This window comes from Scyliorhinus canicula, chromosome 19 (genome assembly GCF_902713615.1).
Source record: "Scyliorhinus canicula chromosome 19, sScyCan1.1, whole genome shotgun sequence".
Taxonomy (NCBI): domain Eukaryota; kingdom Metazoa; phylum Chordata; class Chondrichthyes; order Carcharhiniformes; family Scyliorhinidae; genus Scyliorhinus; species Scyliorhinus canicula.
In genome coordinates, this window is record NC_052164.1 from 22,597,991 (window position 1) to 22,612,280 (window position 14,290).

Below are 14,290 nucleotides of genomic sequence, written 5' to 3' on the forward strand. Positions count from 1 at the left end.
CAAGTTCCTACACAACCCAACTAGCTTGCTGGATAGTTTTTGTTTATAAAATACAGTACCCAATTCAGTTCTTTGGCAGGTATGGTTTATTCCATTAGGAGCTGTTGTACCTGGTGCATTCCTTTTGAAGGCATCTGGATTTGTCCTCGGAACCAATTATTACTGCTGGTACAGCTGCTACTTTCTCATTGGCATTATCCCCTCTTTGTCACACTATCCTGGTCTTCATTTTCAGGTGTACCTTTAGGAGGGAGCATGCAGTAGATACAACATTAACTCCTAATACTAATGCACCTTTGCCTCTGCAAGAAATGCTCGCCCTGGTGTTACAATGCAGATAAATGCAACGGTTAATATTTTAGAATCATAGAATGGTTACAGCACCGAAGGAAGCCATTCAGCCCATTGCATCTGTGCTAGCTCTTTGGAGAAGCAATGAATTTAATGCCACTTCCCTGCAATTCTTTTCCTTTTTCAGGTCGTGACTCAATTCCCTTTTTGAATGCCTCAATTGACGACTCCATCACCGCACTGTCACTACATTGCTGCCATCACTCTGCCAATACCTAAACTTGTCCAACGGAATAATGTTCTTGCAGCTCCTCTACAATAATCCAAGTGTAGCTCTGTGCTCCTGAGCTCAGTAAGCAATAATTAGGACCAGTTCAACTTGGAGTAGAGCTTGAATTAAGTTATCATTTTAATTGTAGCCTCTTTGAAATGATGCTTCATTTTTGCCTCTGGCAGGAAAGTGTAACTTTTTGTTTAGGTCAACACATTTGTTTAACACTTCGTATTACGTTCCTGGATTAAAATGCTATCAGATCATATTCCATTCCATCCTATCTTGATATGTTGATGGAATCTGTCAGAATTTTGAACTGGTTCCAAAGGAGTGACCAGGCCCCTCCATTCAACCATAGTGCAGTCTCTGATTTGTTCAAGAATGTGGTTAGCAGGTTCCTTGGAAGTTATCAATTGTTTAAATTTGGGCAGTGCGGTGATGCAATGGGTTAGCACGGCTGCCTCACGGCGCTGAGGTCCCAGGTTCGATCCGGGTCCTGGGTCACTGCCCGTGTGGAATTTGCGCATTCTCCCTGTGTGTGTGGGTTTCGCTCCCACAACCCAAAGATGTGCAGGTTAGGTGGATTGGCCACGCTAAATTGCCCCTTAATTGGAGAAAAAATGAATTGGGTGCTCTAAATTATATATTTTAAAAATTGTTTAAATTCTGCTGGGGTTCATAGGATTGTTTTGAATTTGTTCTTTGTTAATTGATTCCCTTCCTCTGGTAGTATCCCACACACATTCAAATGATCAATATTGGCATATGTTTCCCCCCCCCCCCCCCCCCCCTTCAAAAAAAATTGTGCCATCTCTAATCTTCATTTCCTTTCAAAAGTCTTTGGATGCATTCTTCCCCTCCCCCAGCTCCATCAGTCAAAATTCCATGTATAAATCCCTTCAGTCCGGTTTCGGCTGTGGCCATAGTTAGCAACGACCTCCTTCATGCAGAGTTTGAGAGCGTGGCCATGCTCACCTCCTCTCCGTCGGCTCTAATCTACCCTATTGTATCACTTTTTGATGGGATAGTCACTGCAGATTCTACCTCCTTTCAGGATTTAGCCAGCATATTCCCAGGTTCTCGTGTCCTGCCATCTGATACCTCCAAGGGTCTATCCTCAGCCCCTTACTCAGTTTATATGTTCCCCTTTTCATGTCGGATCTTTTCAAAATGAAATAGGCTTTCATCTAAAAAGGATGGGCTGGATTCAACTTGTAGTCTACACGAGTCGCCCAATATCAGTAACGTGGAAAAGCCCAGCTTCCTGAAACCAATGATTTAAAAAGATCTGCAAGCAGATGGGAACAATTGTGGACTTCCTCTTTTTTTTTTTGCGTTACATGTGCAGAAGACTTTTTTGCTCTTTCTGTACTTCTGAAGCATGTTTTCTGTTTTATTCTAGAAGACCACCAAAAAGGTACCATTGTTGGCAATTATGAAAATGATCCCTCTTCAACTGGCCAGATTCCTCATAAAGACGGGCATCATCCATTGGGTCTCCTCAGTTTTCAAGCTGGCATCTACCCCACTCTCTGATGTGGTCAACAAGCTGACTGAAAATAAAGACCTTCGAGCAGTCATGTGTTACACCTGTGGGGATTATGGTAATATGCTTTCATTATGTTGTGTACAATGCTTTTGACTAATGCAGTAAGTAAGGGCATGATCTAACCAAATTTGCTTTCATTATGTCAGTGTGCAATGCTTTTGACTAATGGGAGTAAGTAAGAAAACTAAGAATACAATCTAACCAAATTGTTTTTTGTGGTAGCAAGCAGGAAATGCCAGGTGTTTCCTGACAGCCAACCTGACCAGGCCATCAACGGTGTCTTAATGTTAATTGGCCCACTTAACAAGGCCCCACGGGCTTCACACAGCAAATAACTGTACCGCCGGCTGATTTCACAGCTCCCCGCTAACGAGAGCGAACAGCACTTAAATCGATTCCACACGCCGCCATGCCACTGCGCAGACCAGCTCCAAGATTCAACCTGGCCAGACAGTTGGATGCACTGGAACGTTACCCCCCCCCCCCCCCCCCAAGGGGCTCGGAGGGTCAGCAACAGGACGGCCAGTGCCGATGGGAGGAAGTGGCCCTCCGCGCAGGGTTGTGACCTAGGAGGACCGCCACCCACTGCCGGAAGAAGTAAATGACCTCCACTGGGCCGCATGGGTGAATTGCATCTGAGCCCTGGCACTAGTCCTGTCTGTTTACCTCCACCCCCCACCCCCCGATGACCATGTGCCTCGCACCGCGGCCCCCAGTCCACTCGTGCCTATCAGTCGATAGGGTGCAGCCGTAAGATTCAGAGGGGAATGTCAGCAACACTCCAGCAGGTCCATAATCGAATTGAGGGGTCTCAAAGGCTGCGGGAACCAAGGCAAACTGAGCCTGTAACGCAACGTCAGCACCATACGTGGAGGTGTCCAAGACATTGCTCAGTCAGTGACGGCCGTGGCTGAGCACCTCGGCAGCATGTCTGAGTCGCTGAGCGACGTGTCGGTGGAGGCGCTGCAGAGCATGTTCATCATCGCTGGGGGATATGCCCCACCATCAGGTAGAGCTTGTCGTGGCGCTGGAGAGTATGTCCCACTAAGGTGAGTAGTGTTGAGACGCAACACAGCTGAGGACTATGTCCCAGACGCAAGTGGACATTGGCAAGGCACTGCAGAGCATGGCCCACTGAGGGCATTGACACCATGGTGCAGGTGTACGGGAGCTGCCAGGGCTGGCAGAGCCAAATGATGCAGGGGCATCCAGAGCTCCATCCTGCTGCCCCTCTGTTCCAGGGAGACCCTCTGGGCACCGACCGGGGGTAGGGAGCACTGGATGCCAACCTGGAGCCTACCTATGGGGTGGGGGGGCTCCATCAGCTCCCACGAGTCTCCTCCCCCAGCCAACTACAAGTCTGAGTCGGCATTTGGAACATGGTGGCATGGCAGGGCATGTGCTGCTGGCAAGTGGACCAGGGTCTTCTGGGGCCAGCCCCCAGAGGTTACCCACCAGAGGTATCAAAGGCCATTGGACGCAGTAAGCAGTAGGCTGGCTCCTCTGCTGAGTGCATCCTGGGGACACGCCTAGATGTAATGGCAGATTGTGGAGGGTTAAGCACTTGGGGGATCACTCAGGGCACTGGGGTGGAGATTGGGGAGGGGGGGGGAAGAGAATGGAGGGGGGGTGGCACCATCGGGGCTAAGGGCAGTTGGGTTCACAATTTGCATGACGTGAAGTCTCTGGCATATTATTCTGCAATGTGGACTGGCCTCCAGCCCCGTATCACAGCCCCCCGCCCCCCCCCAGGCCGTACCATGTACAAGTGATGGCCGTGAGCGTGCACTTACCAGACAGATGGAGTCAGACTAGAGCGTGGGACCCTCGCCGCTACTGCCTGTCTTCTATCCTCCAGCTGGTACTGCAATTCCTCCTTGGGCTCGTCCTCCAGCACCTCTGTCCAACGCTTCCCCTTCGGAGTTGGCCGCATGTTCCTCCACTTCCAGCACGTCACCCTGCTGCTGTGGAGGGTACAATAGACCACCACAAAGCAGGCAACCCTCCCGAGGGGTGTACTGCAGTGCACCAATGCATCACCATCGATCAGAACCGCAGTTTGAGCAGATTAATGCTCAATGACCGCCCGGGTGGCCACAAGGACCTTTGTTATTGGGTTTCCACATTCGTCTTTGGCCCCCGCACTGGCATCATTAGCCAGGTTTTCTGCGGGTACCCCTTATCCTCCCAAGAGCCAACCGGTCATCTAGGGTGCCCTCTGAAGATGTCGGGGATCTCTGACTGCCCCCAGGATGTAACTGTCGTGCAGATTCATGATCTTCATGTGGTAGTCGCGCACAAGTTGGATGTTCCGGAGTGGAACCCTTTCCTGTTGATGAAGGGCAGTCCCTGATGCCCTGGTGCGTGTAAGGTGACCTGTGTGCCATCTATTGGCCCCTGGACCTGGGGCAACCCAGTGATGGTGGAGAATCCTGCTGCCGAGCATCCTATTGGGCGTGATCCAAGTCAAATTTTGTATATCCAATTCATTTTTTCCAATAAGGGGAAATTTAGCGTGACCAATCCACCTACCCTGTACATCTTTTAGGTTGTGGGGCGAAACCCACGCAAACACGGGAGAATGTGCAAACTCCACACGGACTGTGACCCAGAGCCGGTATTGAACCTGGGACCTCTGCACTGTGAGGCAGCAGGGCTAACCCACTGCGCCACCGTGCTACCCAAAATCTATATAGTTAGCTGCCTGGACAAATGGATGCACTTGTGGGCTGTTGGTTGGGAAGTCTCTGCTCGAGCCCTGGAATGATCCTGAGGTATTGATGTTCAGGGCTGCGATTATCGTGACAGCCACTGGGAGCCGGTATCCACATCCACATGGTGCCAAGTCCCTCCCTTTCCTTGCTGCAGGCCTCGAAAGCAAACTGGGCTGCATTAAACCAGAAACAGCAACAATACAATAGCAAGCATATGACTTCCGACGGTGAAATAACCACATGCAATTACACAAGGGCAGCAGCAATTTATACGGCCTCCAAACTTGAAACCAAAAACAGTCATCATAATAAAGCTGCTAACATCCTTCAAAGGTGCCTCTTCACGACCTGTGTGCAGTTGAGGTGAGCCGCCACTGTAAAAATGAGTTTGGCAGTGTTTCCTGCTCTCTTTTTGAAATCCTGACCTGGCTCATTTTAAATATGATTATCAAGGGTGACTCCCATGTGGGGTGTAATGAGATCAGCAGCAGGTGCAACGCAGTGGGAAAATCACACCCTGAATCTTTTGCACTACTTTGGCATTTTGCTCTTTATATAAAAAAAAAACAATTTAATGTACTAGCTGCTGAAATAAAATCACTATTAGCTTTTTATGTTCAGCTCTGCACCAAACCAGGGATAGCTGAATTTAGCATTTTTGCGCACATTTGGAACTAATGTGTTGGAATATTTAAAATCTCCCAATAATTTTAAATTACATTTCTGCTAGAAATTCTATCTTTTGTCTCTTTTTTTTTCTCTTGGAATATTGCACATGATTTGCTCTGAAAATTAATTGCAAACAAAGCCGAGTAAAGTGAGCATTTTCCATTTCCATGAATTAGACCGATTTATTTCAGGATGTGTGGATGAAAGGGTGATGAATGCATATTTTGGGGTGGCGGGGAGGTCATCTTGCCATGAAGTGTTGCTTAATGGGCTGCTTTCTGTATCTTCGCGATAAATGGGTGATCCCATCTTGCCCCCGAAGATACGTTTTCACACCATGCGTCATCACCCAGCTACATGTGCTGAGTAAACAAATGAGAAAGCAGTTGATTGCCAACTCTCAATGTCTTTCGTTTAGGCGTTGAAGTTTATCTTCAGCAGGCAGAACACCTTCCGTTTGGTTATCTCTGCCTTACGAATCCTTTGAACTCATTAAAATTCTGATAAATTATTATTCACAGTATGAACATAGTTCACTGTCACTGTGCTAATGACTCATAGATACTGCATTCACCTTGGATTGGAATGTGTCGAGGTGTAAATAAATCACGGCCGCTGTGATTTATTTTCTTAAATTTAAATTTGTTTGGCTACTAATTATCTATTGTAATACATTTTGAAAATGTTCCCATCTATACCTTTTCATTTAATGTGCGCAAGGTTAAAGAATTGTGGAAGCTGTTAATTGGACTTGACATCACTTGGATCAAAAATTTGGGCAATAACCTTGGTTAGTGAGCCACTTCCTTTTTTTTAATGAATTAAGTATCCAATTCCCTCTCCCCCCCCCCCCTCCCCCCCCCCCCCCCAATTAACAGGCAATTTAGTGTGGCCAATCCACAGACATTGCCTGCATTTTAGCTTCTGATTAACTAAATAATTCCTCCAGATTTGGGCTTGATCGCCATGATACTGGGGGGTGGTTTAACTCCATTTCCTGGAGAGCTGGATTGTGATGCAGAGCAAGGCCAGTGGTGCAGGTTCAATTGTGTACTGATTTGAGGTTATTCATGAAGGCCCTACCACCTCCACCTTGCCCCTCACCTGAGGTGCAGTGATCTTCAGGTTAAACCACTACTAGTCAGCTCTCCCCCTCCAAAGGGGAATGCAGCCTGTGACTATGACCACTTTACTTGCTTCACCACCTATGAAACCTATACCTTTTGCTCAGGGCTATGGGGAGGGGTTCGCGGCCGGCTCTAGCAGCCACTAAAAGACCGCTGACTTTTGAAACCGTGCCATTTATTGGAAAAAATAAAGTTAACTGGAACAAAGTTCTTTTGAAGAATTAACCATTGGAAACCCAGCGATTATTTGGGGCAAAAACTAGATTTTAACACCGCTGCCATGAAATGAATATTTTGGGAACTGACACGTGGGCATTTTCACAGGTCAGGAAAGATCTACAGGCTTTTTAAAAAGAAAAAAAAAATGACGTGTGGGACCTGAAAGCAGATGACCTGCCCTCATTGGCAACAGATGGAATTTTTGCCAGTGGGGAAATGGGGCAGGATGCCATTCCCAGATGGGAAACCCAAACTCGTGAAGGCAATTTGAACTTGGTGCTGGGTCCATTTTGGCTGTTGTAATGGGCTTAACCCTTTGTGTGTAGTCACAAATTGATGGAATCGACGCAAACGCTCCTGAAGGGCAGGACAGATCCAATCTATTTAAATGCCCTGATCTCGACTTTTTAAATCCCTTGCTCTTTAAACATGAGAAACGGGCTTAAGCTGTCAGTGGGAGTTTAAAATCCCTCTACTTGACTGCTTTGGTTGGAAGGCCACCTGGAGGTAGTTTTACAGATATAATGCCATCAGCTTCTGCAATTTTGTTAAGAGGTCTTAATTGATATTTCCCCAAGGGCTATTGCATCATTGTGAACACTTGGCTGAGTTTCAGAAGCTACAATTATCTCTGGCTTCTGAAAGACAACATTTTTAAACTGTCAATTAAACTATGAAAGGATGCTGGGCACAAGTCCTGGCCTTGTTGCTTGAAGTGAAATGAGGCTGGTGAATAGCAGGAGAGGCCAAAAACGTGAGCCATGCCAGGTGCCAACCGGCTAGCTCCCGTAGGCAAAATCAGGATCTCTGTAGCATGGCAAGAAACCAATTATCACCACTATTTCCATACAATTAACAAGAGCCACCCCATATCCAACAGCCTCCTGGCATTCATCAGCCTCCCCATCAAGTGCTCACGCTGGCAGCAATTAGTAGTCCTTTTTCAAAATGTGAAATTGGCGGAAGGGCTTCTGTGGGGAGGTGCGTAGCCATTTTTGCTCACTGGCAGAGAGCCTTGGGGTGCTGGGCTTGCCACCTCAGTGGGGAAACCACTTGTGGCATCACCATGCCAACCCCTGGATCGTTTACAACCGTTATTTCAGAAACGATGACCACCAATAAACCCCACCCAATGGCTGTCGAGGCCTCCGGCAGTGCAGCTGAAGGTTATTGCTAATGGGGAAAAAGGTGAGCACTGCACACATTCCAAGTGGATTCTATTGGGTGGACGGGCCATGTAGCAGGTGAGTCATTGCCTAGCATCCCAATCACACCTTGGTCCCTGAACACTGGGAGGCAGCACCACAAATCCATCAGCCAACATCTGAACACCCATGGGATGGGACACAGCTGAGTGGGTGCCATGGAGAGTGAGGGGGCTGCCTGGAGAGATGCGCCAAGGGATCGGAGGTAGGACCGCATTGCAGAAGAAAGGTACAGGCGTCGTAATGGTTGTGCACAAGGGTGCTTAATGAGTTTTTAAAATTCCCCACTCTCCCAAGGGTGTCCTTAGTGATCCTCAATGTGCTTGGCCCTCCTAGCTCTACCAGTACATCTAGGTATTTCCCCAGAATGCACGAGAGGTGGAGGCAGCAGCTGCTTACCACCTCCCGTGATCTTCGATGCCCCTGTGTGCAACATTTTCATTTCATTTCCTTCTGCACTCATCGATGGCACATCCACAGCCGTGCTACCCTGTCCGTGTGCTGACTTTGGTATGCGGCCTCATCAAGGGTGGAACTCGGGAGAGCTGGTGGCCACCATCACCACTCCGTGGGATTGGTCTGGGTTAGCAAACGGCACCCCCTCCTGGTCAGTGGCCATAGGGCCCTGGGGTTCACCTTGGGATGGAGGGACAGCTGGTTCGAGCCCTGGCTGCCCCCACATCTGGCTCTGCCAGCCTTGTCGGTTCCCCATGGTCCACACCATTGTGTCGAACATTATCAAGGCCAGCCTGCGACTGAGTGACATCCCCCAGAGAGCTGGACATTCTGCTGAGACCCGTGGCCGTGACCAAATGCGTGACACCTTGGGACACTTTCACTAAGGGTGCTGATTTTGTGCACTAAGCTTTCCTTTGTGGTTGCCACCCTAGCAGTTTTGGCCTCTGTGCCATGCATTGCCAACAACACCACCTGCGCCCATAGCCTCTGGGACAACTCCAAGTGGCTATGGATCTGTTGGTGTGACACTGACATCTCCCCCTGAATGTCACGGTTATTCCCCATCAGCTCCAGGTACCACTGGCTCTGCATCAGGCTGGGACCCTGCTGGGTCCTGGGATCCAGCAGCCAACTGCTGTCTCTCTGAGGCTTCCTCCTCCACCTCAGCAGCAGCAATGTGGTGCTCATCAGATTGTGCCCCAGAAGCCTGTCCCATGAGCTGTGTGTTTCTGCGCTGGTAGAGAGTGATGACAGCTGTGCCATGACTAAGGGTTGCATCCTCTGAGCTCTCCTCTGAGGTGGTCTTGTGGGAGGCTGGAGGACCTGTGGGGAAAATGGACACGTGGCCAGTGTGAGGGATGGGTCAGTCAGTAAGGCAATAATGACTCTCATTTGATCGGTTTCTCACCTCTGTGGTTCCTCACCCCTGCGGTGTCCGCCAGCCTCTGCATGGGTGACTGCCCTGTCCTCGGTCACCTCCAGGGCAAGCTCCTTGAAGGAGGTAAGGAAGTCCGCCTCGCCTCTGCTAGTCTGGGTCCTCCCAACTATTATGGGGGAGCTTTTCCTGAGGCGACAGAGGGTGCCGTTAGCCACTTGTGTGGTTCAGTGGTGGGAATGGGTGTGTAAAGGGAGGGTTGGGGTAGGGGGATTGAAGGTGGAGGGAGGATTGGAGGGGTGGGGGTGTGTCTCCTCACTTGTGCTGTCTGGTGTAGGTCACTGACCTTTTTTTGGCACTGCGGGCCAGTCCTCCTGGTCACACTCCCCAAGCTCACAGTTGCTGCCACCTTGTCTCAGGCAACACTGGCTGCTTCATGGCTCGCCCTCCGGGGAACAGGATGTCCCTCCTGGCCTCCACTGCATCTGGGTGCCTTCCCTGAATCTTGAGGCTCGTCTCCCTGGTGTGCTGGCTGGGGTTGGCTAAGTGCTGCTCTACCTTGTTAGCCTGGGGGGGGGGTCGATCAGCTGGCGAGGTTTCATTTGTGGCGAGAAGCCTATGAGGCTTCATTAAGTGGACCAACTAACGTGGAGTTAATTGCGTTGCCGGGAAGCCCATGGCAATTCCTGCTTGCTAACCCACGCCAGAAATATTTCCGGAGAATCATGCCCCATCTGTCTTTCATGTGCCAAAGACTAGAAGATAGTTTTGGGAGAGGCTTAAAAGTTTTGAATGAATCTCTTGAATGGGATTCTGTTTTCACCTTTAAGTATAAATACGAATTTCATTCAATCATTAGACGTTTATGTTTTAAATCTTCATATGGCTCTTTCTGGCTGAGTGACTATGGACATGGCATGAGGATGCATAGGCACGTGTGGGGGCAAGTTGATTTGGAAGTGGCATGTGGCGTGGGTGGAAGGTATGAGTTTGCATGAAGGTGGCATGTGAGGGCAAAATGGCTGTGGCTTGACATGCAAGGGTGAAGTGGCTGAGGTCAGAGGGTCTATCTGTGTCTAAAACAGGAGGAACAAAGTCTGAGAACTGAGGAGGTCCTTCTAACCAGCTCCCCTCGGCCCTCTTGGCTGCCAAGGATTTGCTTCCAAACTTCAGGTGCCTGACCTGATTCTGCACTTGCCTTCATGGAACAGAAATCGGGCCTAATGGGGCCATTTTCAGCTGAGGTGAGTCTGCCCTGTCTGGAGATCTCCCAACTCGACCCCACTGCCTCAGTTGTGAAATGCGGTCCCTTACTATCTGCCAAGTTGCTCAAATGCTGCAAACACAATGTTTAAAGAAATTTGGGCTAGCTCGGGTCTCATGCTACTTATAATTTAATTCTCTTTTTAAAAAAAAAAATGCATTTTTAGAAAACAAACCAGCAGAAAAAAAATCCCAACATGAAAGACTGTCCCTCTTTTTTTTTTACTGACTCCTCCATCCTCCTTAGAGAAGTCAATGAACTGTTTCCACCTCCCAAGTGAACCCATCAGCTGACTCCCTCAGGATAGACTTGACCTTCTCTTACCTTTTCTACCAGGTCACTCTCTCACAACCCTGCCTTTTTGGCAACTGCCTATATCCAAGCAAGATCTGTCTCTGGGCTATTGGGGCCAAAATGTCAGCCTCTCTCAGCCCCTGTTCTTCTGGCCCCCCAAATATTGCTATCTCTGGACTCAGCCACCTTCACCCCCAGCGCCAGAAGATTACATCCACAAATGCCTGCCAGAACCCCTTCAGCTTCATAAACACGGACGGGCCTCCTCGCACACCACCCACAACTATCCTCTACCCGCTCTCAAGAACCTGCTTGTCTGCGCTACCATAATATGTACCCTATAGACCACTTTAAACTGAAATGAGGCTTAGCCTCATGCACAACAAGGACGCATTCCCCCTCCGCAAGGCCTCGGTCTATATCCTTGCCCCCACCTTCTCTCCCAGCTCCTCCCATTTGTGCTTTATCCCCCACTGGGCCCCCTCCCAATCCAACAGCTCCCTCTAGTCCTCTAGCACCTTCCTTCCCCAATTTCCTCCTTCATTAGTATCTTATCCTGCAACCCTCTGGGCAGCAGCTCAGGAAAAGACTGTGCCTCCCCCTTCGCAAAATCCCGGACGTGCAGGTACCTTAAACCATTCCCTTTTATAGTTTAATTCTCAACTAGACATGCACATATATTTAGGATTGGTTGGTCCTAACTTGGATTCCTGACAAACTTTCAATAATTAATGGATATGGTAATAATGTTGGAAGGTTTAGCTGAGGTAAGAGATCAGCCATATCTTGCTCAATGACCGAACAAGCTCGAGGGACCCTACTCCTAGTTTTTATTCTCTTATGTTAATATAAATACATAATCCTGCCTACACTCTTTCATAATTTAGTATTTATGAATAGACTTTCGACAATTTAGTTTGACCATTTCATAAATTATTTCCTCTCTGCCGCTTCAAACTTCACTTAAATTAATCTACTATAAGTGATGGCTCAATCTGAACTCGCTGAGAATTTCTAGTTCACCAAATTTATGAGTAGACTTTCGACATAATTTAGTTTGACCATTTCATAAATTATTTCCTCTCTGCCGCTTCAAACTTCACTTAAATTAATCTACTATAAGTGATGGCTCAATCTGAACTCGCTGAGAATTTCTAGTTCGCCCGAGTCTCGCTTATCATAGAATTTACAGTGCAGAAGGAGGCCATTCGGCCCATTGAGTTTGCACTGGCTCTTGGAAAGAGCACCCTACCCAAGGTCAACACCCCCACCCAACACCCAAGGGCAATTTTGGACACTTGAGGGCAATTTAGCATGGCCAATCCACCTAACCACATCTTTGGACTGTGGGAGGAAACCGGAGCACCCAGGGGAAACCCACGCACACACTGGGAGGATGTGCAGACTACTCACAGACAGTGACCCAAGCCGGAATCGAACCTGGGACCCTGGAGCTGTGAAGCGATTGTGCTGCCTGACAATGCTACCGTGCTGCCTGATTATTACTTTTTTAAAACACATTTTGAGTACCCAATTTTTTTTTTCAAATCAAAGGGGCAATTTAGCGTGGCCAATCCACTACCCTGCACATCCTTGAGTTGCGGGGTTGAAACCCATGAAACCAATCTCCACATGGACGGTGACCCAGGACCGGGATGAAACCTGGGTCCTCAGTGCCATAGGCTGCAGTGCTAACCACTGTACCACCGTGCCACCCCTGATCATTACCTTTTGTAACTGTAGATTCTGCACAGTGATCGCATGGAACGAGGATAGGGTGCAAAAACAAAGGTTTATTTATACGTAAATTAACTACCCCACTCCGGCACTCAGACCAAGGCTTTTATACTCTGTGGGCTCTTCATTAAGGGGAAAGCCCCGCCCTGTTTATTAAGAGGATGTTTGTGCTCCGTAGCAGTCACCGGGGAACCGAATGGTCCCCACCCCATGATCTCTGCGGGGCTGGTGACGATAGCCATAACAAAAATATTGTTTCATTTCTGCTTTAATATAAAATAAAGAATATATTCATCTTCATAGAACTATCTCCAGGTAACAAATTCATTTTAAGAGGCATGACATTTACATTCATGTATTTAAATATTGGGTGGCACGGTTGCTCAATGGTTAGTACTGCTGCCTCACGGCACCGAGGACCCGGCCCCAGGTCACTCTGTGGAGTTTGCATATTCTCCCCGTATTTGCCTGGGTCTCACCCCCACAACCCAATGATGTACAGGTTAGGTGGATGAGCCACACTAAATCGCCCCTTGGGGGGAAAAAAATGTTGGGTACTCTTAAATTTTTTTTAAAGAATTAATTTAAATATTACTTTTTGACATCCTTCTGCTGTCAATAACTGAACATGCAATTGACAATGTGACCACCCTATTTTGAATTTATTCATTGTGTCACTGCTCAGTGTTATATTGATGTTGAGACCTCATTTGTACTTTGTAAATGGCCCTTTTTCTAAATTGTCAACATGACAGCTTGATTTAAAACCTTGGTAAAACATGCATTTGAGTCGATAGTTTGTATTTTTGGATGCAGCAGTCTTTATTTAGAATTTGAATTCGGTACGTCCGTTGTTATCCTCCATTTTGTGCTGTTGTTTTGTTTCAAATATGTTTTCTTTCTCCAGGAGTCATGCCTAAAGATGCCAGCTTTCTGATGAATGCTTTAATAATCCAACATTACCAAAGAGGTGCATGGTACCCAATGGGTGGGGCTAGTGAGATTGCCTTTCACATAATCCCAGTTATTAAGAAAAGTGGAGGCGATGTTCTTATGCGGGCACCTGTCCAACGTATATTAATAAATCAAGATAGTCAGGCATGTGGTAAGTGTGATTTCATTGGTTCAAGCGTTGGGTGACAGTAAAAATTTATTTGGTTTAATTGTTGCTACTTTCCACTTTCTCACTAGGTGTGACTGTGAAGAAGGGTGAGGAAGAAATAAACCTGTTTGCTCCTGTGGTGATATCTGATGCTGGAATATTTAATACCTATGAAAAATTGCTGCCTTGTGAACTTCAAAGTAAACCAGGTGTGTGACTATTGGATACTTCTTTCGTTTGACAGAATATAAAGAGCACAAACAAATAAAACCTACATGTAACTCGCGGTTGTGTCTCAGTTCTCCCTTTTAGGTATATCTGTGTTAAGTTGCACATTATTTTCTGGCCCATGAACTGTTTGACTGAAACAGCAATATACATGTACAGTTAGTCACGGTGGGCACAGTGGTTCGCAATGCTTCCTCAGCTTCAGGGACTTGGGTTCAATTCCAGCCTTGGGTAATGGTCTCTGGACTTTCTCCCCAGGTCTGTGTGGGTTTCCTCCGGGCGCT

General features: G+C 47.8%; 1 protein-coding gene across 1 annotated transcript in view; it reads left to right on the plus strand.

Moving 5' to 3' along the window:
- The window catches only part of LOC119953885 (all-trans-retinol 13,14-reductase-like), a 43,538-nt gene that overhangs the window by 16,360 nt on the left and 12,888 nt on the right, over positions 1-14,290 (plus strand). The window contains exons 4-6 of the mRNA XM_038778509.1: positions 1,968-2,169; positions 13,584-13,781; positions 13,868-13,987. Of these exons, the coding sequence (XP_038634437.1) occupies positions 1,968-2,169; positions 13,584-13,781; positions 13,868-13,987 (520 nt within the window). The remainder of the gene's footprint in view (positions 1-1,967; positions 2,170-13,583; positions 13,782-13,867; positions 13,988-14,290) is intronic.